Genomic DNA, 27,749 nt, shown 5'->3' on the forward strand with positions numbered 1-27,749 from the left:
CAAAACAGGGCAGAGACCCCAAACTGGTGGGGTGTTTTATAACTAGATTTTACCAAGCCAGTAACAAATGTGAACTCCTGGATCACTGTAACACTTAACCATGGACTTGGAGACAGTCCCCTTAGACTTTCCAATCTATCTTGCCACCCAGACAAACTGGACTTAGTGTTAAATGGTCACTTACACAAAACATCACATAATATGCAATTTGCTCCCAGTCTCAAGAGGCCAGTCACTGACCCCCAGATCATTTGGTACCCTAGATCTTACACCAAAGACACCACCTGGAGCCAATCCTGTAATAAACTAACTAAAGGTTTGTTATTAACTAGGAAAAAGAAATGTTAACAGATTAAAGAAAGCAAACATATACACATGTAGGAGCCCCATGCCCTGCCCCTCTTATTCCCCTGTGGCCCTGCTCATCCTCCTCCCCACCCCCTGGTCAGGCCGCAAGCTGGAGCTAGGCCATGCTAAGAACTGCCCAGGGGAGCCCAGGGCCCTATGGAGGGCCAGGGTCCCTCCATCTGTCCTGGGCAGGGGGCCATGGTGCCCGAGAGCATCCCCTGTCCCCGCCTCCTGGCGGGAGGGGGGGAAGGGAATGATTCCTGTGCCTGAATTCATAAGTTCAGAGCAAACATTTTCAAAGTTAGGAAGCAAAACATACATATTTTCTTATAGCATGGAATACTAACGTTACCCGTGAGTTTAAGGCACGCAGCAACTTACAAGCATTTCACAGAGTCTAAATACTAAATACATTCTTATAAGACTAATACCTATTTTGAGCAAAACTACCATACCTGCTCTGGACTCTAGCTATGAGGTTGTCAGTTTGTAGCTAATGCTTGCAGTCTGGATAAAAGCTGGCATCTGGCCTGCCAGCGTTACACCGAGCTCCTGGAAGCATCTGATTAGGTGAGAATATCACCTTTTAAACAAAAACAGTAAATTTCTAGTCCTCATGGTTGTGGAGAAAAGCTTGCAAATGTGACCATGTACCACAAAGCTTCATAAAACAGAAACCAAATAAAAAAAACCCCATTTTAAAAAAAATAAAATCTCATGATTTTTGGAGGTGTCTGTCTTGTGATTTTTGAATACTTGGGGTTGGCAATGAGGCATAAGTATATGTGAGAACAAAGATGTTTGCTTACTTTTCAGCATTAACAGTTTCATCCCACTGGTATCTTGCTGTCCCCATTTGTATCCATCTGTGGTCTCTTTTTTACACTTAGATCATCCAGGAAAGGGATGTCTTGTGTTTGTACAGTGCCTAGCACAGAGGGTTATTATGCCAGTTTGTTTCCCGTGATTGCAGTTCAGTGTTATCATATACATATGATATGTAATGTGGTTGTAGCCGTTGGTCCCAGGATATTAGAGAGACAAGGTGGGTGAGGTCATATCTTTTATTGGACCAACTTCTGTTGATGAAAGCCCCAGTGGAATCAAATCTCATGAGCACGGTGTGCACACGAAGTGGAATCTATGTGGACAACACATCTTGAAGAAATAGTTACTTTGCGTGACTTTGAGGAACAATTCTTTCATCTACTAGCACAGTCAACTCCGCCCTTCATCCTTCCAAGATGGACAAACTTCGCTTAAGTTCCATTGCAATCCATGGGGCTACTCACACGCCTATTTATGATTCCAGAATGAGATACTCAGCTGGCTATTTGCCAGGAACCTGAGGGCTCCAATTAGCTGCATTGCACGCTAATCTCATGTTGCTATTGGCAATAAACAGACACACACACACACACCGGGGATTTCCTGGTAGCTGTATTTTTATCTGAGAGGTGAACCAGCCAGTGCTGGTGTGCTGAGGTTACGGGCAATAGAAAGATGCAACTGATCTGCTCTGCTCGCACAAAGGAGAGGAAAGCCAGGGTCTGCACGGCGGCCCTTCCTCGGCCCCTTCGCCCATTGCCCTCCTCTCTCCCTCCTTCCCTCCGCTCGCTCTCCCTCCTTCCCTCCCCTGCTCTGTGTCACTCCCGCCATCCACGCCCCGCTCCCCCGCCCGCCTCGTTCCGTCCGCCTCTTTCTCTCGCCCCGCCCCCTGACCCCGCCGCTCTCGCGCGATCTGGGGCGCCGACCCCGGAAGTGTTTGCTGCCGGTGCCGCACGTGGGTGCTGGGCAGGGTCCCTGCTCTTGGTGCTGCCCGCCCGCCCCCGCCATGGGCAGAGCGCGCAAGAGACACAACTGGAAGGCGCGGCTGCCGGGGCGTGCCGGGGGGCAGCCGTCGCCGCCGCCGCCCGCCCCAGAGCCTGTGCAGCTGGAGCTGGGAGGTGAGTCCGGCGCCGTGTGAGCGCCCCCGGGGGAAGAGGGGCCGGAATGGGCGGCCCGGGGCACCTCCCCTCCCCCTTCGAATGGGCGCCCCCTCCCCCCCGACACACTCACCCCCTCCCGAGTGGGTGACTCCTTGGCACACTCAGCCCTTCCTGAGGAGGCGCCCCTGGCACGCTCACCCCCCCGTGCACACTCACCCCCTCCCAAATGGGCACGCTCCCTTCTACCCTTACCTCGCCGTGTACACTTGTACCCTCACCTCCACTGTGCACACTCATCTCCTCCCGAATGAGAGACCCCTTTGCACACTCTCCCGTTCCTGAGTGGGTGCCCTTTGCACACTCATACCTCCTTGCACACACACACACCTTCCTGAGTGGGTGACCCCCTTTGCACGCTCTCACCTCCTTGCATGCTCACTCTCCTTCCCGAATGCGTGACCCCTTTACACAGTAAGTCACTCCTGTTGAGCCCTAATGTCTCTTTCTTTGGAAGAAAATTAACTGGCTGGGAGGTTGAGTTGCCCCTCACCTTCATCTGTCATGGTTTTGAGGTACGTTGTCATTGGCAGTGTGGGGAAACTTGCACTGCATTTGCTTGTGCTGTACCTGCCCGAATCTCGGATACAAGCCTATCAATAAATCCAGGGTTATTTATCTTTTAGCAGCAACAAGAGGTGTCAATAAGTTCAGACCCAAGTCAAGGCACGTTTTAGAGCCATGTGGTAGAGCTTTTGAGTGCTGCTAACTTGGTGTGTGGGCTTGGAGAAGTCACCTACCTTGTGTGTACCCCTTTCTTCATTATGAAAATAGGGGTAGTACTCATTTCCCAGGGGAGAATTATTTGGTAGAACATTTTGATTATGAAAACTTAACCTTTTTCTACAGTGGTATTACTCAAAAACAAGAAAAGACAGATTTCATCATGAAAATAACCATGAAAGGAGAGGAGCATTGTTTCCCTGCTCAGCCATCCTATTGGCTTTGTCAATAATATAATTGTTGCTATTGCCCTTTTATTTAAAATCAGTGAGCTTTGCAATAAGCCTGTTAAAAATAAGCTATCTAGGGCATGTGACTGACCAAAATCGACACTTTCAGATGAGGCAAAGCTGAAAGGAGTGGATGAAAGTAATGCCCTGGTCCTGCCAGCTAAAAAGACAAAGACGAAAAAAGTAGCTTGTGAGACACAACGAGAGAAGAAGCCCCTGAGCAAAAAACAGAGGAAAATCTTGCAGAAAGTTTTAGAGCAGAAAGAGAAGAAAAATCAGGTAGGTTGCATCTTGGTCGTAAGGCTGTGCCCAGCTGTGGTTGAGGCGGTGATAAAGAAAACTGTTTAAATAGGCCTGTTGTCAACAGGATTCCAGAGTCGCTTCCCTGGGAATATAAGCAAGGATTTTCTCCTTAGAATCATTTTATAGCATCTGCCTATCACCAGCTTGCAGGAGCAGAGGAGAAGTGTCTAGACACCTTATTGTGGTCCAGTGCATTGTCAAGAACTGTGTAGACTGCCACATGCATTTCAGTGGGAGGTTGACAGTGAAGCCTGCTGCCAGTTTAAGTTGGAACAGCGTTCGCTATTTAACTGCTGCTTGTTTTGCTAAAAGTATACAGCTACCCGGGGACTATTGGTACAGCATGCGGCTGTAGACAGAGTTTGAGTAGAGTCCTACCACTGATGTCAGAATGCAGTGAGAGAGCAGGAGTGCAGGTCTGGGAGCTTAGGACTTCTGAAGTCTAGTCCGGCTTTGGACAAGTCACGTAACCACTTTGAGCATCTGTTAAATAGGGATGATTCTTAGAAGTATTATTCTAAGGATTGTCTAATATTTGCAAAGTATTTTGAAGGTGAAAAATGTTGTTTATAAATAAAAAGCATTGGGCAAACATTACCTTTTTCAAGATGACTGGCAGAATGAAAGGCTCCAATACCCCTCTTGTACCAAAATATGAGACAAAATCCCATCAATTAAAAGGTAGAGAAATAAGTAGGATGAAGATCCTTGACCAGCCTTACTCATGGGGTCACTAGCAACACTTCCATAGCATCTCTCTCTACCTTATCGTGGTTTTTCCCAGCATGCAAATATAGTATGGTTCTGTCCCCCTAGTCCTTACTCGAGCTAAACTCCAGTTGACTTGGTAGCTGAGTAAGATAGAACTTGAAGTGAATCGTTTTTGCTGGTACAGCAGTTCTAACAGTGATTGTGTGTGTGTGTGTGTATATATATGTGTGTGTGTGTGTATATATATATATAATTTTTTTTTTCCTGTAGCGAGCTGAATTGCTAAGTAAGTTAAATGAGGTCCAGGCTTCTGAGGCTGAAATGAAACTTCTGTACACCACTTCCAAGCTGGGTATTGGAGGACGCATGTACCAGACCAAACGGTAAACTTCCATCTATTGCTGCAGTTGTGAATCAGGCATACTATTGCTTTCTCAGTCTCTGTGTTGCACGTAGATTCCTTTTTTCCTTTAAATGGCTTCTTCACCTATGTTACTATACTTATTACTTGATAGATTTGTAAATTTTTTAAAGTCCAAAATAGTTTGGTAGTTATGGTGAGGTAGAAAGAAAATGAGACTTATTACAGCCTCATGTTCTTTGAGCTGTTTTCCTTTTTTTTTTTTTTTTTTTGGGGGGGGGGGGGGTGAGGATCTGAAGTGTGAAAACGCTCGCTATATTGGGGAAAATGCCCATAATGTGTAAATGTTCTGCTTTAGGACAGTACAAGAAGCAGGCACCACATGGCCGGAGAAGATTAGTAGCATCAGTGGTGCAAATAAAAAAAGGTGCAGACTAGATCTGGACCTGGAGGCTGAGAAGAAGACTGAATCCTCTGATAGTTCTTGTGAAGAGGAAGAGCATAAAGAAACAATTGAAAAGCCAGCCGCTGACAGCTTTAACTTTGGAAAGGTGGAAGAATGCGTTACGAAGCCATTGAATAGTGATCGGGCTCCTCCTAGCACGTCAGCTCATCAAAAGGCTTTTCATAAGCCATCTTCCAAGCCTGCGGTTTTCATCCCAGTGGACAGGTCGCCTGAGATACAGGTCAGTCTTTGTTAGTGATTCATCACAATAAACGTTCTTCAAGGAGGAAAAATCGGAGTGACACTCTCCATCAGACTAATTCATGGCAAATACTTGAGTGGAGACTTGTGGGATTCACCTGCATCAGTCATTAACGTCGATAAGATTGCAAACAGTGCAGAGTGCATTCCCAGCATTGCTTTGTGTTACTGATACCAGCTGTTGCCGGTTAGAGACACAACTTTGGGCTTTGAACTTGTCAAGTGAATAAAGAAGGAAACGACTTTCAGTTTTGTTTCAAAACATATGTATTAGTCACTAATTCTAAATATTTAATTTATTAATGATCTGAGATCTTAAACCTTTTTGGTGTAATGAACTGAAAATCTTAATTGTTAAACTGGGTTTTATTCTCCATTATGCTAAGTGTAGTTTTGGATAGATTTAATCTGCAGAAATTTGAAAGGGTCCACTTATTGAGCAGATATATGATAGTGAGTTATGGAATGAGTTTCCATTTGAAATGTTGTTAAACTCAAGTGAATCTTAGATGACTATATGGAATCTAACAAATCGGAGGACTGGTTTAGTTTCATGCTTGAGTTGCCAGCTACCTTTTGAGAAGTCAGGATGGAATATTTTGCTGATCCCAGTTCTTGGTTGGCCTGGTGGTGTGTTACCCTACATTTTAAAACTTTTCAAGCGAGGAGGAGGAGGAGGGCAGAGTGTTACCAAAATAATCTAGATATTAGAGGTCTATAGCCACTTCTGCTCCTACATGTATTGGACTGTGTGTGTAAATATCATTCATGACTTTTGGAGTGGAAAATCCATGGTGGGTTGAATCTTTCAGACTTTTCATACAGCGCTTTTTTTTTTTTTTACTGAGCTTGACCCATTAAAAAGCAAAGCAGGAAGAGGGATCAAGACACACAGACTGAAAATAAAGTTTGTTTTGTTTTCAATAGGAAGCGAGACTAAAGCTTCCTATCCTCGCTGAAGAGCAAGTTATCATGGAAGCTATTAACGAGAATCCTGTTGTCATCATATGCGGAGAAACCGGGAGTGGTAAAACCACTCAAGTGCCTCAGTTTCTGTATGAAGCCGGCTATGCCAGGTAGGATTCTGTTCTTTTATACTGAAAATTGTTGAGAATTTGTTTTTGTTTTTTTTTAATTAAGTTCCGTCCCTTTCTGTTTTTTGAATTTTGTCTCTGTTTAAGACTCCTGTGTTAGTGCTATTAACTCTATGAGCGGCAATAGTGCCTACATCAGATGGAGGTGAAATGAACTTGAAGGAGAAAAATCTGTGGGCAGTCCTTAGTTTGCACAAAAATCCCTCCAGATAATTCATTTTAGAGCTTTTAAACTGCTACCGTGTTTTAAACATCACTGTTCTATTTTTCACAGTAGGGCTGTAATACTTGTCACTAACCGTGAAGGTAGGTTAGCTAAGGGGGAAAGCTGGTGGGTTCATCTCTCCAAGACACGCCACATGTTCCTTGCAAAATTGAAATAAACACCATCATATGTAGTGAAAAACCATCTGCAGCCTGTCAGGTGCTACGGTCCCTTTTACAGGATTAGGTGGCATAACCAAGATGCTGCCTGCCTTCCGCCGCTCAGTCTCATTCAGGTGCAATAAACGTTCCACTTCTGCAGTATTTCCTCTCCAGCCCAGACTTCTTTTCCAAAAGAGCCAGTTTGGTAGGGATTACCTGGTCCTCCCAACAATAAAGGAGAACTTGCGGGTGTGGTAAGACAACCTCAAAACCCACCCGGAGGAAAGCCTCTTGTCCTCTTTCCTAGGTTTGTCTGTAAAAAGTTTTTCTCCTCTGTCCTAGTTCCGATGGCATCATTGGAATCACAGAGCCTCGGCGTGTAGCCGCAGTGTCTATGTCTCATCGGGTCGCTAGGGAAATGAATTTTTCACACAGGTAAGGGACAAAAGATCAGGGGCTAACCAGGAAAGTCAAAAACAGCAAAACCCAGTCCCCTTCTAGTATAAATCTTCTGCTGAGTGGGAGGGGTTGGAGGGATGTTACCTTGGGGTCGGATTAGTTGCAACCTGTTCTGCTGGCCTTTCCAGAGAGGAACCGTAGGAAGCTTTCAATGAACTCAGCACTGCTGCTCCCTAGAAAAATCGATGGCGGTCTTGGTGTTAACAAGCCCTCATAGCTCCCATTGGGGAGTCCATGGATTATTGAGGAGGTGGGGAAGGAGACACGGCTGTGCTGTGTGAAGGGGAGAGCAGGTGTGCCATAACAATGGGCTAGTTGAAAATAAAGCCATTCTGTATCCAGCTTTCTTAGCGGGGAAGGTTCCTGTATAGGACCGTGGCATTCTGCATGCGCTAGAGTCTGGGAAGCGGAGACTCAGGCAATCTGTGATCTTCCATGCGCCTTATGCGGTGGTACCAAGTCATAGCTGAATTGGGCTGAAGGCAGCATTCTAAACTGAACTCTGACTTTCTTCCTTTCCCAGCTTTTTACATTCGGTCTATAATGCTTTGCTCTTTTTTTTTTTTTAAAGTGTGGCTTTGTTTGTGTAATACTGATGTATTTTCTCTACAGGGTAGTTTCATATCAAATACGTTATGAAGGAAACGTTACAGATGAAACCAAAATTAAGTTCATGACGGATGGTGTGCTACTGAAAGAAATTCAGAAGGTAAATTACCTTCTGCAATGAAAAAACAAAGTATTTAATGTCTCTAGAGAGAAATTCCACACATTCCTGCTAGCACTTGCCATGAGTACAAGCGTTCCTTTCGAAAACAAAACCCCTTTCAGCATTTAAGTTGTATTTTTGGTGACTAGGTGTCTATGATTATTCTTTTTATGCTTGTTGGAGGTACAGTTCTTGTTTCAGCTGCTGTATTGACCTTCATAGAATAGACGTTGGGATTTCTACATCACATTCTCCAGTCTGAGAATGGTCCAGGGATTAGGGCAACAGCCTACATCTTGGGGTAACCTGGGTTCAAGCCCCTGTTCTGCCACTGGCTTCCTATGTAACCTTGGGCAAGTCACTTAGACTGTGAAATATGGCTAGACTAGGACTGTGCCTTCATTTCCCATCTGTAAAATGGGGATAATAGCACTTTCCTACCTCACAGAGATGTTAAGAGGACAAATGATCCCTAATCACCTCTACTTCTTCCCCCATGAGGCACAACCAATTTCAAGACAATCCATTTCAGTACACTAAAGATTGTGATGTGCTCAGATAGGACAGTAATGAGGATGGTCATATAAACCTAAATAGATTCGATGGATGACTACGATGACTGACCCAACCTTAACGCGGAGACCGACCCGGCTGAGGCTTGACTTGATGTGATGAGATGACTCAGCTTCCGTCTTTATTTCCAGGACTTCTTGCTTTTGAAGTACAAAGTGATCATTATTGATGAAGCCCATGAAAGAAGCGTGTACACAGATATCCTGATCGGCCTCCTTTCTCGCATCGTGCCCCTTCGTGGAAAGGTAAGAAAAGCAGAGATGGTTGTGCTGAGATGAATAAAGAGGACTATGAGGAAGCTAGATTAAATAATGAATAGCAAAGAAAAGGTAGATAAGGGGCCGCTTTTGTCTTTTCTTATATCACAAGAACTGCGGGAAGTTCCGTGAAACGGGCAGGTAAAACACTTACACACAGATAAAAAGGAAATAAATTGTTACACAGTACCCATTTAACCTGCATAACTCACTGCCACAAGACATCAAGTCCAAGAACTGAGCGGGATTTAAAATTAGACATTTATTCAGAAAGTGAGGACACTCACCATTACATGTGGATGTAAACCCTCATCCTTCAAGGTATAAGCCAACGATTAGGAAAAGAGTTCCCCTAGGGGAATCTTACATCTGCCTTACACCATGGTTTTGGTAAAGGGAAATCATGCCTCACTAATATACTAGAATTCTTTGAGGCAGTCAACAAGCATGTGGACAAGGGGGATCCAGTGGATATAATGTACTTAGATTTTCAGAAAGCCTTTGACAAGGTCCCTCACCAAATTGGAAAAGATTCGGAAAAGGGCAACAAAAATTATTAGGGATACGGAACGGCTGCCATATGAGGAGAGATTAATAAGACTGACCTTGGAAAAGAGACAACTAAGGGAGGACATGACAGAGGTGTATAAAATCATAACTGGTGTGGAGAAAGTAAATAAGGAACTGTTATTTACTCCTCCTCAGAACACAAGAACTAGGGGTCACCAAATGAAATGAATAGGCAGCAGGTTTAAAACAAACAAAAATAAGTATTTTTTCACACAACGCACGGTCAACCTGTGGAACTCTTTGCCAGAGGATGTTGTGAAGGCCAAAACTATTATAGGGTTCAAAAAACAACTACATAAGTTCATGGAGGTTAGGTCCATCAATGGCTATTAGCCAGGATGGGGAGGGATGGTGTCCCTAGCCTGTTTGCCAGAAACTGGGAATGGGTGACAGGATGGATCACTTAATGATTACCTGTTCTGTTCATTCCCACTGGGGCACCTGGTTTTGGCCACTGTCAGAAGACGGGATACTGGGCTAGATAGACCTTTGGTCTGCCCCAGTATGGCCGCTCTTATGTTCTTATGTACCTTGAAATATCTGGTACTGGCCACTGGTGGAGAAAGGGATGCTGGAGTAAGTGGACCACTTGGCTACTTCAGCATGACCGTTCCTAGGAGTCTGTTTTCATTGTACCTTTGCAAACATGCAGCTGGAGGTTCGGTGCCTTGCTTAAGGCTGGCCTCTTGGTGAGTCTGTGGCAGAGTCAGGATTGCGAATAGGATTTTTGTCTGTCTAAGGACCACAGTATTCAGCCCTCTCTCTGTGCTGTCATTTGGCCTTGTATTGCACTTTGTGCCTTTCAGACTGTGAGGGCTTTGGGGCAGAGGCTTACATTTGGTATCTGTTACGGCAGCGCACGTGCGCGTGTCTAGTGCTACATAAATGATTACAAGTGGCCAGACTGCAACGTAAGACTGCATGTTTGCATTTCCACAGAAAGGGCAACCTATGAAGCTGATCATTATGTCTGCCACCCTTCGTGTTGAAGACTTCACTGATAACAAGAAACTCTTTCCTGCTGTTCCCCCTGCTATCCAGGTAACGGTCATCCTAGTGGCGTCTGCTGCCATGGCTGTAATGAATGGGGTCTGACTTTGGTTTCCTTTCTAAATCTGGATGCTTATAGAGGCATTTTTCCTTTTGCTGCCTCTTATTTACAGTCCTCTCAGCCAGCACTGCAGTCATTTCAGCGATGGCACTGCAGGCAATTGTCCTGCTTGTAATTTGTTTTGAACTATGTATTTTACGGCTTCTCTTACTAAGAATTCCAGCTCCCACTGAAGAAAGTGGTCTCAAAACATTGACTGTTGCAGTTTAGAAAATGATCCAAGTGGAGGTCTACTTTTCATAGAGTGGAATCCCTCAAATTTTGACACTCAATTTTTAAAAAGCCTCTTTTGGACTCTTAAGTAGCTCTCATGAGTCTCTGATTCTACTGACTTGTCATCAGTTTGTGTGGTAGAGGCTGGAGAAACGTCTGCTATTTTTGGTAACCTACAAAATGTTGGCTCTGCTGAAGCAGTGAACATAGTATTCAGAGCTGTGCTGATATTGCCCATGCACAGAAGGTGAAAGGCACCGTGGGGCCAGATTAGCACCTTCATTCTTACTTGAAAGTCTGAAGTCACTTTAATGTTAATTTAGTGCTGTTTGTGTTTAGTAGCAGTGCAAGATGTTCGCGATTATTCTGTTTGTTGCTTTAAATGTGACAGCTAGTTTTCTGTGGGTAGCATGCTAGATATAAGGAATCTTAAGCCCTTGATTGTTTAGAAAGTTATACTGGAAAGAGAGGTCTCCATTCAAAGTGGTAATTCTGGTTGATTGAACGTAAAGTATCATTGGAAAGGTCTTTGTAGTATGAAAAATACTGTTATACCTTAGGGCAAAAGCCAAACATATTGGTTGTAGTGAGCTTCCCGTCTTCGGGGTCTCAGACTAACAATATGCTAGACACTGGGGCTGCAGATAGAACACTTACCAAAGCAATTGCTGGACTGGGTTACCTCCCCTGTATGCTCATTCTCTTTATTTTTTTAAGATGATTTGCTTCACTCATATTTTCAGAGCGTCAAAACAGTAAATATGAGCGTAAATACAGAGAAGAAATAAAATGGTTTACAAGAATAGGTTATTTAAAACAAATGTATAAACCAGTTCTATGGAGCGTGGTGAAATATCTGTTTAACTGTGTGAAAGGACACATTGTCAAGGCTTTTAACGAGCTTTCTGATTCCCCCTGAGCCACAGTACGTAAAACCCACTTCTGCTGTAATCGTAAAACGAGGCTCTTTCCTGTTGTATTCCTTTCTAGGTAGATGCAAGGCAATTCCCTGTGGCTGTTCATTTTAATAAGAGAACTCCAGTAGATGACTACAATGGGGAATGTTTCAGAAAAGTCTGTAAAATCCACCGAATGTTACCCGCAGGTAGGACTGCTGCAGAGAACTCTTCAGCATCTCAAATTCTTTACACTTAAAATGTTTCCCAGAAGGGTCTAAGTGTTTTAGGGTCTAAAATTTGTTTGTTTAAAAACAAAAAAACCCATAAAAAACAGCAGCGCTGTCTCCTGTACTTTATTCCTTGCAAGGGATGATGTTGGAGAATAAGCCTATACTTAAATGTGCGTTGGTATGCTGCATGATTTCTCACATGTGTTAGTAAGGAATTGTGAAGAGGGATATGCGGTATGTTCCACAGTTATGATGTATTTGGCATTGTCCTCTCTGAAGAGTGAGCACTAGTTCTGTGATTTTCCTTTTGAAACTACCTGTCTTCTGGTTTAAGATGACCTGTTCTGTTGCAGGAGGGATTTTGGTGTTCTTAACAGGCCAAGCAGAAGTACACTCGCTCTGTAGAAGACTAAGAAAAGCCTTTCCGTTCCGTAAAAATAAAACTGAAGGTAACTCCAGGGACTAAAGGGCTGCTAGCGTTTAACCGTTACATCGCACGGAGACACAAGTTTACTTTTAAGGTTTTAAGCAACGAGTGTTCCAGAAATAAACTTTTGGAAAGAACTGTTGAGAGACATGCTGATGACTCAGCTTCAGCTAAATAACCTTTGAGAAAACAGATCTTTCTGTGTTGTGTGTGATTTCCCCATCCTTAACTCCCCTGGGGTCCATTGCATGTCGCCACTGTTTCAGCCTTGCAATGGTTACAGGAGCTTGCAAAGAATGGTGCAGTTTCCTAAAATGGAAGATCATTTTCACATCCTCTCCTGTTGCAGCAAGCTAATCCTCTGCTTCAGAGTCCTCCTGAAAATGCACCACTTCACAGTGGTCACTTTGGATAGGCTATTACCAGCAGGAGAGTGAGTTTGTGTGTGTGGTTTTTGGAAGGGGGTGAGGGGGTGAGAGAACCTGGATTTGTGCAGGAAATGGCCCACTTTGATTATCATACACATTGTGAAGAGAGTGGTCACTTTGGATGGGCTATTACCAGCAGGAGAGTGAGTTTGGGGGGGGGGGGGAGGGCAGAGGGTGAGAAAACCTGGATTTGTGCTGGAAATGGCCCAACTTGATGATCACTTTAGATAAGCTATTACCAGCAGGAGAGTGGGGTGGGAGGAGGTATTGTTTCATGGTCTCTGTGTGTATATAATGTCTTCTGCAGTTTCCACAGTATGCATCCGATGAAGTGAGCTGTAGCTCACGAAAGCTCATGCTCAAATAAATTGGTTAGTCTCTAAGGCGCCACAAGTACTCCTTTTCTTTTTGCGAATACAGACTAACACGGCTGTTACTCTGAAACACTTCACAGCAATCTGCCAGCCCTCGGCCACTGACATGCTGTGATTCCTTAACATAACAAAAATGCCACTGAGGCCCCCTCACCCACTTGGTCACTGGCTACTTTTTGCTTTGACATCTTGAATTATGAGCTCCTTGGGGCAATGACAATGTTAAGCTCTGCTCTGCAGAGTCATCTTTCAGCACTCTGAGAATCCCACATGCTTCTTCATAGGAGATGAAGAGAAGGAAGAATCAGTCGAAGAAGCCAGGAAATTTAAGAAATCCAAACAGAAGAAAACTATGGTAATATATTTTAAACTTGAACAGAACTGGCACTCATGTGAGTGGTTAATTGTTTCAAAAGAGCAGGAATCTAGATTGCCCCTGTTGAAAGCCATCACTGAACTTCCTTTTCAGTCATTTGTATATAGCTCAGGAAAACGGAAGGTTTTCAAACAAATTTTTTTTTTTTTTTTAATACTTGGTCCGATTTATAAGCAACTTGCAGTTGTGTGGCTGTCCCTTAAGTAAAGAATTCCATCCCACTTTGATCTAGATTTGCAACTGCTGCATTAAGTGGTTGGTTGAGGGAGAGGGCATGAGTGCACCCCTGGGCACTACAAGGAGGGGAGATGGATTTCCACTATTAAGCACTAATAAATTAGCTTAATAATAAAATTAGCTTAATAAATTAGCACTTTAATGGAAGGAACTCCTTTGTGAGGAAGACTGGTGTTTGGCTGCTGACCGTGTAAGTGATGTAAACTTTATTGTCAACAGATCATTACATTATTAAAATATTGCTCTCTGATTTTAGACCCTGATAGGTAAAATTGCCTGAAGGAGGATTGTGGGGAAGGGAGAAACCTGATGTACAAAACATCATTTCTACACAAAATGTCCTTAAAAACATTTAACCGGCTTGTCTTTCCTGATCCCCTCTGTTACGGATGCTGATTTAATGTTCCTGCCATGTAGTACGAATGAAATATTTAGAGCCCAATCCCCCGTGCATCTTGAGATCAATGGAAGTTCAGGATTGGGACCCTAGAGTTGCATTTATTACCTGCTTCTAAAAGCTTTTAATGACAATTTGCACAACTGCTTATATTAAATCTAGAAAGGCTTGATGGTTCCCCCTTCTCTTGCCTCTAGCTGCTACCCAAAATCGATCTGAACAGTTACTCCGTTTTGCCAGTGGACGAAGGCGATGAGGACAGAGAAGCTGAAATGGATGATGATGAGGATGCTGTGGGCTCTGACATTGACCTAGATTTGGGGGATGATGGACTGGAGGAAGGTTTGATACTTTGAAATGAAAAACCACATATGTCAAACAAAGCTCACTTACCAATATGTGAAACTGTCCTGTTTGCTTTGTTTCTAAACTGTTGTGTTAACACTTTGGGGTGTGTAGTGTAAACCATTATTTACAAAGCGTGGGTTTCTCATTGCAGGGTTTCTGATGGCAATTTTAAAAGAAGTGATATACAAAATCTGATTTTTTTTCAGGTCGAAAGGTGTATAAAAGTTTAGTTTGCCAGGACACTGTTGGGAATGAAACGCCTAGTGTTTGCTTGCCGTGTTTTTAAGAGTGCCATTTTGTTTCTTGACAGGTGAGAAGTCCGATTCTTCCCTTCCACTCTACGTGCTCCCACTCTACTCTTTACTAGCACCAGAAAAGCAAGCCAAGGTAAAGGATTATTTGCACAGGAATAAGTGACCATTCTCAATACCTGACTTTAGAATGTATGCAGCAGCTCTTGGGTTGTATGCTAAAATGAGCATCTTGAAATAGCCTGCAGTGGGCAGACCAGAATGGGCCCAGTGGGAGCTTCAGGTAGGGGAGAAAACAGGCCTCTGCTGACCTGTGTGCTCAATTCACGTACCAAGAGATGTGATGTGAGGTCACGCTCATTGTGATCGCTTCTGTCTTTCTAGCTCATCTGAGTTGACCTTGCTAATTTGCTTTACGTGCAATGCATTTCATCTGCTGAACTGTGTTTGCTGCAGGTGTTCCGACCTCCTCCTCTTGGAACAAGACTGTGTGTTGTCGCAACCAACGTGGCTGAGACGTCTCTCACTATCCCCAGCATTAAATACGTGGTTGACTGCGGGAAAGTCAAGAAACGCTTCTATGACAAAGTTACTGGGGTTTCGTCTTTCAGAGTCACCTGGACGTCTCAAGCATCTGCAAACCAGCGGGCAGGACGAGCTGGCCGCACGGAGCCAGGGCACTGTTACAGGTTAGTCAGTTCCCTCTCCATAGGCTTCTTGCAAAGGAGGGGTCAGGGTCTGAAAACCATTCTCTGTTTGTTGGGCAGCCAAATGAAAGGAAAATACCAACACTCGCCGTTGTGTAGTGGACAGCTCCCCTGGGTCTCGTTTCGTGCACTTCACTTGTTTAGAATGCACCTCTCTCAAGGCATTGAAGCACTACTTGGTAAAACAGCCCAAATACAGAACAGTTAAAATGATCCAGATAGAACTGCCCAGCCCAAGATAGCCCCTAGATAATGTTAGCAAAGAGGGGAAAGATTGCAGGATATTAACTCCTGGACGCCTTCCTGAAAATTTCTTGTCTGCCCACTGTCTTAGCAACAAAGGAGGTCTGGATGGGACTTTAGAGCCAGCTATAGTTTTGAGAAGAAGTCATGATTTCCTAACTGCAGCATTGCTAGCTGCCTCTGGCTCAAGGAATGAGACTTCAGTGAGAGGAGCTAGACCGGAATGATTGGTGTGGCACTAGCCCATTAGCTTGGCTTAACTTTTATCATAGCATAGTCAGCAGTTCTGTTCAGTTTTATTTAACTGAAACAGATGTAGCGTGATCATTTCCACAAGCTACCTAGTACAATACGTTGACTGTACGACTTCATCTAGTAGATGAAATTGCAGGTCAATGAGGGACAGATGCACTGAGCTGCTTGCTCGTGCTGGCTTAATTTGTACCACTGTGATTTTAGAAATATCTGTTAACGCTTTATGTCAAGTTCCGATTTAATGATGCTGTCTTAATACTTTATGCACGAAGATGAATTGATTTCTCTTGTGTGGTATTTTAGATGTAAATGTGGTTAAAATGCTTTAAAATCTGAAGGTTAAACCTTTAAAAATTCACTTTTTTTTTTATTCCAAAGCAATGTTAAAAACAAAAAAAAAATCCTTTATTTGCTTTTGTTTTCATCTCGCTGAAGTGTATGTTGGTTCAGATTTCATATAAGTCTCTAACCAGCACTTCTCTTTCATTAGGCTCTATTCATCTGCAGTTTTCAGTGACTTTGAGAAATTTTCTCCTCCGGAAATTACAAGGCGACCTGTGGAAGACTTGATTCTACAGATGAAAGCATTAAACATTGAAAAGGTGAGCTGAAACGCCTGCTTTATGTTATAGCACTCTTTCAATGTCTTCTGGGAGCCAGAAATAAGCATAAATTGCCGTACCGCTGCCTGTTTGGTTTGAGGATACGTTGTGCCTTGTATTATAGATGGTGGGGGTGCTATGTTGTAGTCCCAGGGCTTGGTTTGCATCAGCTCTGATCTTGCAATGCATTGCATCAGACCTCCTCAATTAGCTTTACAGCCTCATCTCCACTTGTGCGTGCACTGTGCTTTTTCAGCAACAGTCTCATGAAAACAGCCAGCGAAGCACAGACCTGGGATTTCAAAAATGGGGTAAGGAAAATAATGGAATCTATTGTTCCCTAAAAGAACTGAGGTTATGTTCATGCAAAAGGAGCAATAAAGCCTACATGTCCATTGTTTGTGTATGCTAACTTCACAGGTGTCCTCTAAGCCTCTCAACTCCCCTATGAGGGGCAATATCTCCATTTTACAGAGGGGTACTCTGAGACACACAGGCTCAGGGCTTACTTTTCAGAGGTACCGAGTCCCCCCAGACTCTCATTGCCTTAAATTGGGAGTTCTGGGTACTCGGCACTTCTGAAAAGGCCTTCAAGCGGCTTGTCTAAGACCATACTTTTATTCAGTAACAGTCAAGAATAAAACCCTGGATTCCTGACTCCTAATTGTGTGCTCTTGCCACTACCTTCCAGGTGTCTTTCTCTTTGTGCTGGGGAGTTCTAAATATATTGCCTCTCTGTTGACTTTTGAAACCAAAGAGGACTTGTCTCAGATAAACTACACCTAAACGCTACTGTTCAATGTCAGTTATACATTCGTTTCTTCCTGCATTCTTAGGTGATCAACTTCCCTTTTCCAACCCCGCCTCCAACAGAGGCGCTTGCAGCCGCTGAAGAGCTACTGATAGCGCTCGGAGCCCTGCAGGAACCACCCAAGACAGGAAGGTAGGGGGGTGTCTGAGGTCTCCCACAAGTTTCTTCACAGCGATGAGTTACTGAGGATTATAGCAGTGGCTGGAGGCAGCAATAAGTGGGTTTTTTTTCCGTACATCCTCTTTTACATGATGGTGAGACGGAGCTTTGCCAGTCTCCTTTCTGTGCTAGTTCTCTGACCGTCTCTCCTCCGTATCAATGCTGTAGCAGGTTTGTCAGCCGGGCTACTTCCCAGAATCCTTTGCACTTCCTAGTCTGTCATAAACTGGTGTTTAAACCAGCCAAGCTGAGACGGATTCAGACTTTAATGGCTTGGATTTCTACTGCACTTTGAATCGACACCGCTCTTGAAGCACTGTATAAACCCTACAGATGGGGAGCATTTCATGCACCGCTGAAATCTTGGTTAATAACGTTCAGAGGCCTTTCCAGGCCTCGTAATGTTTGTGCCGATAACTATAAAGGTGAAACAAGGGGACCCAGTAGCTCAGTGGATTGATAGTGGAATATGAAGCTTTTCATTTCTAACACCTTGGCTACCCAACACGCTTGCAGCAAAATAACAGTCAGTTTTAATTCACCCTTTTGTTGTTTTGCCGTGAGTTTCTGCGTGGCCACTCTTACTCTGGAATAAGTGCCCTGTTTTGATATTCATCTAAATCAGTAAAAAAAAAAAAAAAATCAATTTAAGCTACATCAAAATTGGACACTTTTATTCTGAAATGAGGGTTCGCATGCAGCCTTGCAATGAAATAACAAAAGGGGTGAATTGAAACCGATGCAGTTCCTTTGCTGTGAATTTGGGTAAATCGGCCCTAAGTGACTGTTTCAAATGCAGCCCAGGCTGCTAGGGACCAGAAACTGTCACCATGAACTTCTTGTTCTGTGAAATGAATTGGTTTTTCAGCCTAACTCCTGCTGCCATCCCCACACTTGCTCACACCCTGAGAGTCCCAGGACTGAGAGTGAGCCCTCCTGACACTTGGAGGTGGTCCCGGCAGGGCAGGGGGTGGAGGCAGTGTTGGGAAGAAAGGAATTCACAGCCTGAATTTGGAGTCTTTCGTCGCTACTAAAGTCACATATGCAATCAGAGAGAGAAAAATGCAAGTGTGTAATAAACAGCTGGCAAGTCAAAGTCTACAGAAAAAGCTTGTGCGAAAGGGGGGGGAAATGCTGTTATCTCATGACTTGGTTTCCGCCTCTTCCAGGCTGAAAGAGCTGCAGGTAGCAAAGCTGAGCTGTCCAGTTAGTCCCTTGGGCGTGACCATGGCGTCCTTTCCTGTGGCCCCACGCTACGCTAAGATGCTCGCTTTAAGTAAACAGCACGACTGCCTGCCCTATGCCATTACCATAGTGTCTGCAATGACCGTTCGAGAGCTTTTTGAGGAGTTTGAGAGGTGAGTGGCTTAAGCTGGAGTACAAATAGGTTCCCTTAGCACCAGATACCATTTAAAGAGTGCCTAGGTATTGCTTTCTGGAATACCAGCCAAAACTGGAGAGAGAAGCTGGACAGGGAAATGTTTGTTTAACCCCTTATATACAGCCTCTCTAATGGTTACCCCATGAAACTAGTGCCTATGGAGGTAAGCATGAAGGTGGCAGTGAAGTATCATTGACTGACTCCTGTGTTCTGTGCTTGGTGGCATTAATTAACCATAACCTTGTAGGTACCTAAAGATCTTGTCTCCCCATTTCTAACATTTGTCTTGTGATTGCTGAAGAGTTACAGATAACAGACTAAAATGCATCCCATGTATAGCTGACATCAGTGGTCATTCTGCCAGTTGGAAAGCTGTAGGGGAGATCAGAGTAGAGGCAGGGCATTCTGTTAAACATGACCAGCGTGCTGTCTGTCTGATTCCCCTAAGCACTAACGACTTAGCTTTTTAAAACCGCTCACTGGGAGTTGTGCTTTGCCATTCAGTCTCACTTGCTGGATGGGGGAGTTGGGTCCATATGTAGGCAGGGGCATGGTGGTGAGTCTGAGTCTCTAGTCCAATGGCTTCCTCAACACCCTGTTCGGACGTACACCTCTCTGATAGGATGCAGCACCGGCTTCAACAGCAGCAGTGTCCCTGATCCTTTGTTGTAGCCTCTTAATACTCCTGGGGATGGCGTTCCATTCACACGCCATTCTCCCAGGTGGTAGAACAACCCCTGGAGTGGTGGGGCAGCGCTTTCTTCTGATAGTCTCCCGGTTTTATCTATTTTGGATCAGCCTGAGAGAGTGAACCGACTGATCCCTGGGTTTCCTTTTTATCTTCCAGTTTTTTATACAGGCTTCTTGCTACCAATTTTATATCAGTCTGTCTGGTGGTTAGTGATTCTGGAAGGGAAAATACAGAGCTGCTTTGACATGGCTTCTGGTGCTTGCTAGAAAGGTTTAAAGTGTATTGATTGTGCTTTTGGTTTAGACCAGCTGTAAGTGAAGAAGAGACGGAGAAGCTCAAGGGGAAGAAAGCAAGAGTTATACAGATGCGAAGGATCTGGGCTGGACAAGGGCCTTTTCAAAAGCTAGGAGACCTCATGGTGATGTTAGGTATCTATTGCCAGTGACTTGAACATACTGTTTGTTGCGGGGAGGTGGTTAATTTCAATCAACGTAATCGGATATACAAAGCTAAAGGATTCATAGTGCCGCAGCAAAGGGAAATGCTGTATAACGAGGGAGACTTGCTGTTCATAGAAGTTGAGTCCTGTAGTCCATCTCTTGCCCTCTGGAAGCTTGTGTTCTGTAATATGTTCATCAGTGCATCCTCCAGGCTAGTTCCAGCCAATGAGCAAACCTGAATAGATAGAAACTATGGGATTCGCTACCCCACTGCGAGGAAATGTTCTGCAGCCTAATCAATTTCATCTTTGGGAAGCTAGTTGGCGTTTCTGTTTTGTTTTGTTAAAGCTCTTTGTTCTTTCCCTGCTGAATAAATACTCTTTTCCAGGAGCTGTGGGGGCCTGTGAGTATGCAGGGTGTACTCCTAAATTCTGTGAAGCGAATGGGCTGCGATACAAAGCTATGGTGGAAATCAGGCGCTTACGGGGGCAGCTAACAACAGCAGGTAATCGTTTAGCAGCAGATAACTCAGTTGCGGGCTGGGGCTTTCTCTGTTCAGCACGGTGCAGCCTTTTATGCTGCCAGCAGCCTAGCCTAGCCCATGCTCTGTGGCTCACCACAGTGGTATTTTTCGTAAACCCTAAACTAGAGGTTAAGTCTCCGTGGCAAATATCCATGGCTTTAGAGAGGAAGACAGTATTTACTTATCTTAACTACTCTTGCTCTTCCTCAGTGAATTCAGTCTGCCCCGATGCTGGCCTCTTCGTTGATCCAAAAATGAACCCCCCCACGGAGACCCAGGTGACCTATTTGAGACAGATAGTGTTGGCGGGGTTAGGGGACCATATTGCCCGAAGAATCCAGGCGGAGGAACTTCTGGATGAGAAATGGAAAAATGCCTACAAGGTAAAGATGAGTGGCATGGCTCAATTTGACCATCACCCTCCTCCTGTAACTCTGTGATCTAGAAATAAGAGTTCTCTGCGGAGCATGGTCTCATGGCCCAAACGCAGGATTGGGGCTCTGTTCCCAGCCCTGCTCCAGTGTCATGATAGGAAGTTAACTCTTCCATGCTGCAGGTAACCCACTCCCAGTCTGGGGTGATTATTTTCTATGGTGTCTCGTCAAGATTTTAGGAAACGTAATGAATGGCGATTTGCAAAGTGCTGTGAGGTCCCTAGAAGGAAGGTGATGCAGAAAACCAGGGTGTCACCAAAAATCTCCATCACTTAAAGAACATCGTAAATTGGTGAAGGATTTAACCTAGGTGCTCTCAAGGAACTGGATTGCTAATAATCACGGTCTCCTTCCATGCTACCATTCATCTCGAGCCCTTTATGCTTTCTTTAAGACTCCTCTGCTGGATGACCCTGTCTTTATCCACCCCAATTCTGTCCTCTTCAAACAACTCCCAGAGTTTGTGGTGTATCAAGAAATTGTTGAAACTACTCAAATGTACATGAAAGGTAAGATTGCTCAGTTCCTCCTCCATCTTCAGATCCGTCCAGCAGTTTACTGTGGAATCAGAGTATTTCACTTGCTCGCAGCACAAGTCCCACCTGCCCTTTGATGCTGGCCAGGAGTGTGGGGATCAGTAGAGGGCAGCGACTAACTTCTCATTGACTTATCCCCAGGACCAAGGAGCCCTGTCCAGCTGGAAACAGCCTCCAGAGCTGCCAGCCCTTGGTGGCTCTGGGCCTCCCTGAGGCAGCCATGAAAATTGCTGCTGATTTCCTCCTTGTTTCACAGTATCCCAGACCATTCCCCCTCTGGCTCCTGGTGGTCTTTCCCTTCCTAGGTGCAGAGTTGGATTGGCTTAGGAAACCGACATCCAGCTGCACGATGCGTTCTCTCTGACTGCTCGCGTGGTTCTCCTCCCGCCCCCAACTGACTGTCCTAAGCGGGGGGAGAGACTTTTTCAAAGGAGCCAGGTGGTCAAAAGAGGCGCTGGAGCCCCATGGCTGGCAGCTGCTTTCCACAGACCAGCCAAAGAGAAATGGGCTCAATCAAGTCAGATTCTGCCTCCCCTCCCACCCAACAAAATGGTACGGGGCAGGAGAGTGAGGCTTGGGTCTGAAACAAGGGCTTAGAGTCCCTCTCCGCTCTCCTTTGACTCTAGGTCAAACAAAACTGTGCTGGAATCCATGGGGATACTTTCAAATGGACCCTGAGGCAACCTGTCTGAGGAGCTCACCTCCAGTGAATGCGAGTTTCACTGAATATTACCCCTGCGTAAACAGTACTGAACAGATTGTTCTGAAGGCAAAGATGCTTCATTTTGTAGTATGTCTTTTCATTCTGAAGGTGTTTCGGCCATTGAATCTGAGTGGATCCCAGTCCTGCTACCTCCGTACTGTCACTTTGGGAAACCTTTGGAAAATCCTCCTCCATTTTATTGCCCGGATACAGGCAGAATAAGGTGCCACAGACCAAGTGTTTTCTGTAAGTTTCTTGAAGCACTGCATGCTGGAATGTAGCTCTGATGTATATTACATTCCCCTGAAAACTGCTCTGTGTTGCCCTGTTGCCTGTAAGGCCATGAAATAAAAACTCTTTTATGTCCAAAAGGACTGAATCCTGCTAGTTGTCAATGTTGTACGTGCCTTGATACGGCTTATGTGTATCCATTGAGTTCTCCAGAGCTAGCATAGAGCTGGTAGCATACCAACCTCTTGGCACTGGTATTGCTGTGATGTGTGTCACATCCTGTCCTATACTGGAGGACTTCTGATGTCACTGTTACTAGCTGTGCGTTTCTCTAAATGCCTGCAATGTCTCTTTGTGCTCTGCAATCTTACGCTGATGGGAAAATGCACATTGAGGATTAAATAGAAGACCTAATATGACCTGTATTTCCAGATCGAGTAGGCTGGCAGCTTCCAGCAGTGGAGGTAGATTACCCAGAGGGTATTGATCGCTACAAATACTTTGCCAAATTTTTACTGGAAGGAAAGGTAAGTGTATTGCAACTCGCATGGTTTCCCCTTACATTTTAGAGCATCCTCTTACTTTATGGCAAGTGTCTAACGAATGCTAATTTTTATTTTAGATTGTTAAACAGCTGGGCTCTTATAAGCGTTGTTTGCTGTCCAGTCCGCTCACAATGCTGAAGACCTGGTCCAAGTAAGTTGTTAAAATAATCAGCTAAACAAGGTCATGCCACCCAGGAGTGGTGTTAGTCATTTGAGCCTTCTTAAAAGGGAGGGACTTCCAAACTGGGAAGAGCATGAAGATAATTACCTCAATTGTTAAAGGGAGAGAGTAGGAAAATTGTCTTAGTAAACCTAAGGCCAGTGGCCTTTATCAAGGGAAACTGGTCAACTGTAAGGATCCTGTAAAGACTTACACATGTGAGTAGTTACGCTGGCTTCAATGGCTTCACAGTAAAATTACCTGTGTGTAACTATTTGCAGGATCAGTCTCTGGGACTCTGTATTTAATTTTCTTCACAGTGTAGCCAGCTAAACCATTTTCAATCGTCTAACAAAATAGAAGTTCCAAAGAGGTTTTGCCTTTTGTGACACTGACATTGTAGCAGTACAATAATTAGGGCCCTACCAAATTCGTGGCCATGAAAGATGTGTCCCGGACCGTGAAATCTGGTCTTTCGTGTGCTTTTACCTTATACTATACAGATTTAATGGGGGAGACCGGCATTTCTCAAATTGGGGGTCCTGAACCAAAAGGGAGTTGCAAGGGGGTCGCAAGGTTATTTTAGGGGGGCAGGGTCATGGTATTGCCACCCTTACTTCTGCACTGCCTTCAGGGCTGGGCAGCCAGAGAGTGGCAGCTGCTGACTGAGGGTCCAGCTCTGCAGACTGCATGCCATCCTTATTTCTGCACTGTTGCGGGTAGCGGCTCTGCTTTCAGAGCTGGGTCCAAGCCAGCAGCCGCCGCTCTCCAGCTTCCCAGCTCTGAAAGCAGCACCGCTGAAGTAAGGGTAGCAATACTGCAACCTGCCATACAATAACTTTGCAAAAACCCACACACACACACCCCTCCTTTTTGGGTAAGGATCCCTCCAATTACAGCACCATGAAATTTCAGATTTAAATAGCAGAAATCCTGAAATTTATGATTTTTGAAATCCTATGACTGTGAAATTGACCAAAATGGACCGTGAATTTGGTAGGACCCTATCAATGATCAGCACCGCCGTACACAACACACCTTTCAAGATCCATGGAACCTACACATGCCTATCATAACATGTGGTGTTCCTCATCCAGTGCACTAAATGCCCCAGTAACTATGAGAGTGACAATCACTACACTTTCAAATGAGCTCACACAGGAAAAAGATAAGACAGCAACACCCTATTACCTGTGGGTGCCACTTTTCACAAAAAGAAAAGGAGGACTTGTGGCACCGTAGAGACTAACAAATTTATTTGAGCATAAGCTTTCGTGAGCTTTCATGCATCCGATGAAGTGAGCTGTAGCTCACGAAAGCTTATGCTCAAATAAATTTGTTAGTCTCTAAGGTGCCACAAGTACGCCTTTTCTTTTTACTTATGTTAAACTCCCTGTTCAATCTTGTATTTAGCTGTGACACTGAGTGCCTGTCCCAGGCCCAAAGAAGAGCTCTGTGTAGCTTGAAAGTTTGTGTCCCTCTCACCAACGGTTCGTCCAATAGAAGATACGGCCTCACCCACCTTGTCTCTCTCATCTCCTAGGACCAACATGGCTACAGCAACCCTGCATACAACAGTGGTAGATTTCAAGTTGGGACTGTCCCTTTAGTCATAGGTTACATGTTTTATGTCTACATCTAACCTCTAATCAGTATTGTTATAAAACAAATGCAGAACGCTAGACATTAAGCACTGAAGTAGAGATGCAGCCATAACATAGTTAAATAAATGAGCGTAGCTCACATCTATATCTGATCCCATTTCATTTTGGAATTCACTCAGGCTTCAGCCCCGGACAGAAATCCTGCTGACGGCTCTTGTTTCAGAAAGTGCTGATAGTCGTGATGCTTTGCTGGCTGCGTGGAAAAAAAATCCCAGGTGTAAGTGATCCATTTGCTGGGTGGTGGCGATTAACCATTCCAGCATAGGGTTCTTATCTGATTTCAAGCAGAGCTGGTCTTTCGAACTTTTACAAAAGGAACAGACAATACCCTGCCAGAGAAATTAGCAATCATTTCAGTGTCTTTCCCATTAGGGTAGTTCATGTTGTGGTTTTGGTCTTCCAGTAGGACTGGAAGAGTTAAGAGAGTTCATAAACTGTCGTCCTCCAGAAATGAATATTTGAAAAGATTATTTTTTTGTCATACAGTTGTCTGGATTTGTAAATGATGCTAAGCAGATTTTGTAGCAGCTCTGTCACAAAGTGGCCATGATATAGGAAGAATCCTATGCCAATTAAATTTATTTTTCACAATATTAAGCATACCAAATAATTTGACCTTTATACCAGATGCTGCAAGGAGTAAAAAAAAAATCCTTTCCTCACAGGATTCCCAGTATTAACTTTAACAATTACTCTTGCATTCTTGTTATACTTTTAGATCATTAAAACACTTTAAAAGTGTTAACTGTCAGACAAGTATTTTCCCCATTTTTACAGATGGGGAAGCTGAGGCAGAGTAGTGGCCTGTATAAGGTCCCAGAGAGAGCCTTGAGTAGTTCCTGGTTTCCAGTCCTGTACCTCTCTATGTTCTCCTGCTCACTCTTGAGCCCTGGGCCTTATCTTTAACCTGGGAATAGTCCCATCAAAATTAATGGTACTACACACTTGTATAAGTACTCTGTTGGATCAGGGCCTTAATTTGGATTTAGTGATGATTTGTCTTCATCACAAAAAAGCAGAAATGCCCCAACACTTCAGCTGTACCCTTCTCAAGGAGAAAAGTTTTCTCTCAAGTTTGTGGCCCTGAATACTGAGATTTGTGCAATGAATGTGTGCAAAGGAGTTTCTTCTTTGGTCTTTCGTGGGAAAACACAGAGCAACAGAGAAATTAAAATAATCCAGCCTTCCATTGCTATGTTTTTATTTCACTGGCTGTAAGCAGAGTTTAATTCTTTTACAGACTCTTGAAAGCATGATCAAACTGACCCAGTTGTTAGTCCTGCCTTCTAGTAGACCCTCTTCTGCTGTTAGCTATTTTTGACTCCTGGACTGATGATTCATATCTTTCTGTTTCAGACTTGCTGTCTGCGTATTGCCAATGGATCCCCGAAGTTATGCATGACGACGTAGCCAAACGCTGGCCACCTGTGACATTATGAATTGTCAAGATTTCCCTTCTATGGATAATCCCTATCTCAGACTTCTCTAGAACTCCCTTTTTGAAGGAAGACTTGGGGGAAAAAAAGGAAAGTCCATATTTTGGTGGGGAGAGACTGATTTACTAATGGAGGACATCTTACCAGCTGTTTTTGCTAGGGTGTTTTGTAATATTTATTATCTCTTGGGTAACTTTATCCATTGTATTTAATTGATTTTTCTTAAAAGCTTCTTTCTAGACTATATTAGTCAATCGGACTATAGCAGATGTGTAGAGTACTTGACTTGAGCAAGTAAAGGGGGGTATATGTGACCGTGGTATGTTGTAGCTTAAAAAAACAAAAAAAATCTCTCTAGTGTTCCTGGTCATCCAGGATGAACGGCTCATATGCACAGCTGAAGTTCAAGACACAAATGAGCATATAGCCCCTTCATGTTCCAATATTCCTTTTTGTCATTTGAATTCACCACAGAACCAGGATAGCCACAAACCTCACACCTTCAAGCCACTTTTTCTTTTTTCTTTTTTTTAATTCCTTTCCTGTCTCATCACTTTTTCCAACTTTTTTTTTTTCCCTGCAACTTCCCTCTGCAACCAGCCTGCCTGCGTCTAGCTCCAGTGGGGAAGAATGCCAAGACTACTGTCCTGCTAGACAACACAGTGTGTCTTGCCAAAAATCCAGTTGGTGCTGGTCATATTTCAATTGGTCAGCAAATGCTGTAGGGTTATTTGTATTGTCAATTTGTACAGTGCAAAACTCTTTTTGAAAAGGAATATAGGGCAAGGGGGGGATGCCTTAGATTATTTTACAGATATAATCTTTAATATAAAAAGTGAGCCTGATTTAAAGCATCATAAAAGGGTATCATGATTTCCGTGCGTAGGCAAGTCAGCATCCCAAACTAAACCAGAGATATATTTAAATGTGGAAAAAGCTGATGCAGCTTTGTTTGGGGTCTGTTCAGTGTGTATCTCTAGAAACGTGGTGAGCTATTGTGTATAAAATAGGTGTTTTTTTAACCTTAGTAGAGACCATGGACCTGCAGTTATTGAAATATGGCCATAAATAGCTATTTGAAACTGTTTATACATTGTAAAAAAATGTAAAAATTGTTTATATTTTGAAAGGGGATTTTGTGAATTAAAACTATTGTCTATTTATTTCTTTTATATCTGCTGGCTAATTTTTCCTGTTCTTTGTAACAGGTTTGCAGAGTGCTAGACATGCCCTTATTAGGGATGTAAATACCATTTTAAAAATTAACTGTTTAAACGACTAAAAATATTTCATTTAAACAGTTAACCGATTAAACCGCTGGGGTTGAGGCTGCTTTTCCATACCCTCAATTCTGCCCCATGGTCTGGCTGATCGATACCCTTCTGTATTCTGCAATGAGCCTGACAGAATGCACCTTTGACGGACCCTCTGCCCTTGCCTTGGGAATTGAAAGGAAGCTGCAAGCACACTTGGGAGGTGGCAAAGGACAGCCCTAGCATACCCTACACACATTCAGAGTGAGACCTTTGGCCGCAAGGAACA

The 27,749-nt window shown here is 44.0% G+C and overlaps 1 protein-coding gene across 1 annotated transcript; it reads left to right on the forward strand.

Moving 5' to 3' along the window:
- The first annotated feature begins 2,105 nt into the window (after positions 1 to 2,105).
- On the forward strand, positions 2,106 to 27,336 carry DHX37 (DEAH-box helicase 37). The gene is made up of 27 exons (XM_074972757.1): positions 2,106 to 2,294; positions 3,396 to 3,565; positions 4,571 to 4,683; positions 5,020 to 5,347; positions 6,295 to 6,443; positions 7,170 to 7,262; positions 7,899 to 7,995; positions 8,700 to 8,813; positions 10,335 to 10,436; positions 11,710 to 11,824; positions 12,202 to 12,297; positions 13,362 to 13,432; positions 14,285 to 14,429; positions 14,746 to 14,822; positions 15,143 to 15,375; positions 16,382 to 16,493; positions 17,330 to 17,436; positions 18,633 to 18,821; positions 19,839 to 19,963; positions 20,364 to 20,480; positions 20,709 to 20,881; positions 21,327 to 21,441; positions 22,280 to 22,417; positions 22,835 to 22,929; positions 23,025 to 23,098; positions 24,891 to 24,988; positions 26,128 to 27,336. The coding sequence occupies exons 1-27, from the start codon at positions 2,183 to 2,185 to the stop codon at positions 26,208 to 26,210; spliced, it is 3,441 nt and encodes a 1,146-aa protein (XP_074828858.1). The 5' UTR covers positions 2,106 to 2,182; the 3' UTR covers positions 26,211 to 27,336.
- The last annotated feature ends 413 nt before the right edge of the window (positions 27,337 to 27,749 follow it).

This window comes from Natator depressus, chromosome 15 (genome assembly GCF_965152275.1).
Source record: "Natator depressus isolate rNatDep1 chromosome 15, rNatDep2.hap1, whole genome shotgun sequence".
In the NCBI taxonomy this organism is placed as follows: Eukaryota; Metazoa; Chordata; order Testudines; family Cheloniidae; genus Natator; species Natator depressus.

Coding starts and splice junctions, on each gene's coding strand:
- DHX37 (XM_074972757.1), top strand. CDS start 2,183: ATGGGCAGAGCGCGCAAGAGACACAACTGGAAGGCGCGGCTGCCGGGG. Junction 14,430..14,745: donor GGATGATGGACTGGAGGAAG/GTTTGATACTTT, acceptor GTTTCTTGACAG/GTGAGAAGTCCGATTCTTCC. Junction 17,437..18,632: donor GAACCACCCAAGACAGGAAG/GTAGGGGGGTGT, acceptor CGCCTCTTCCAG/GCTGAAAGAGCTGCAGGTAG.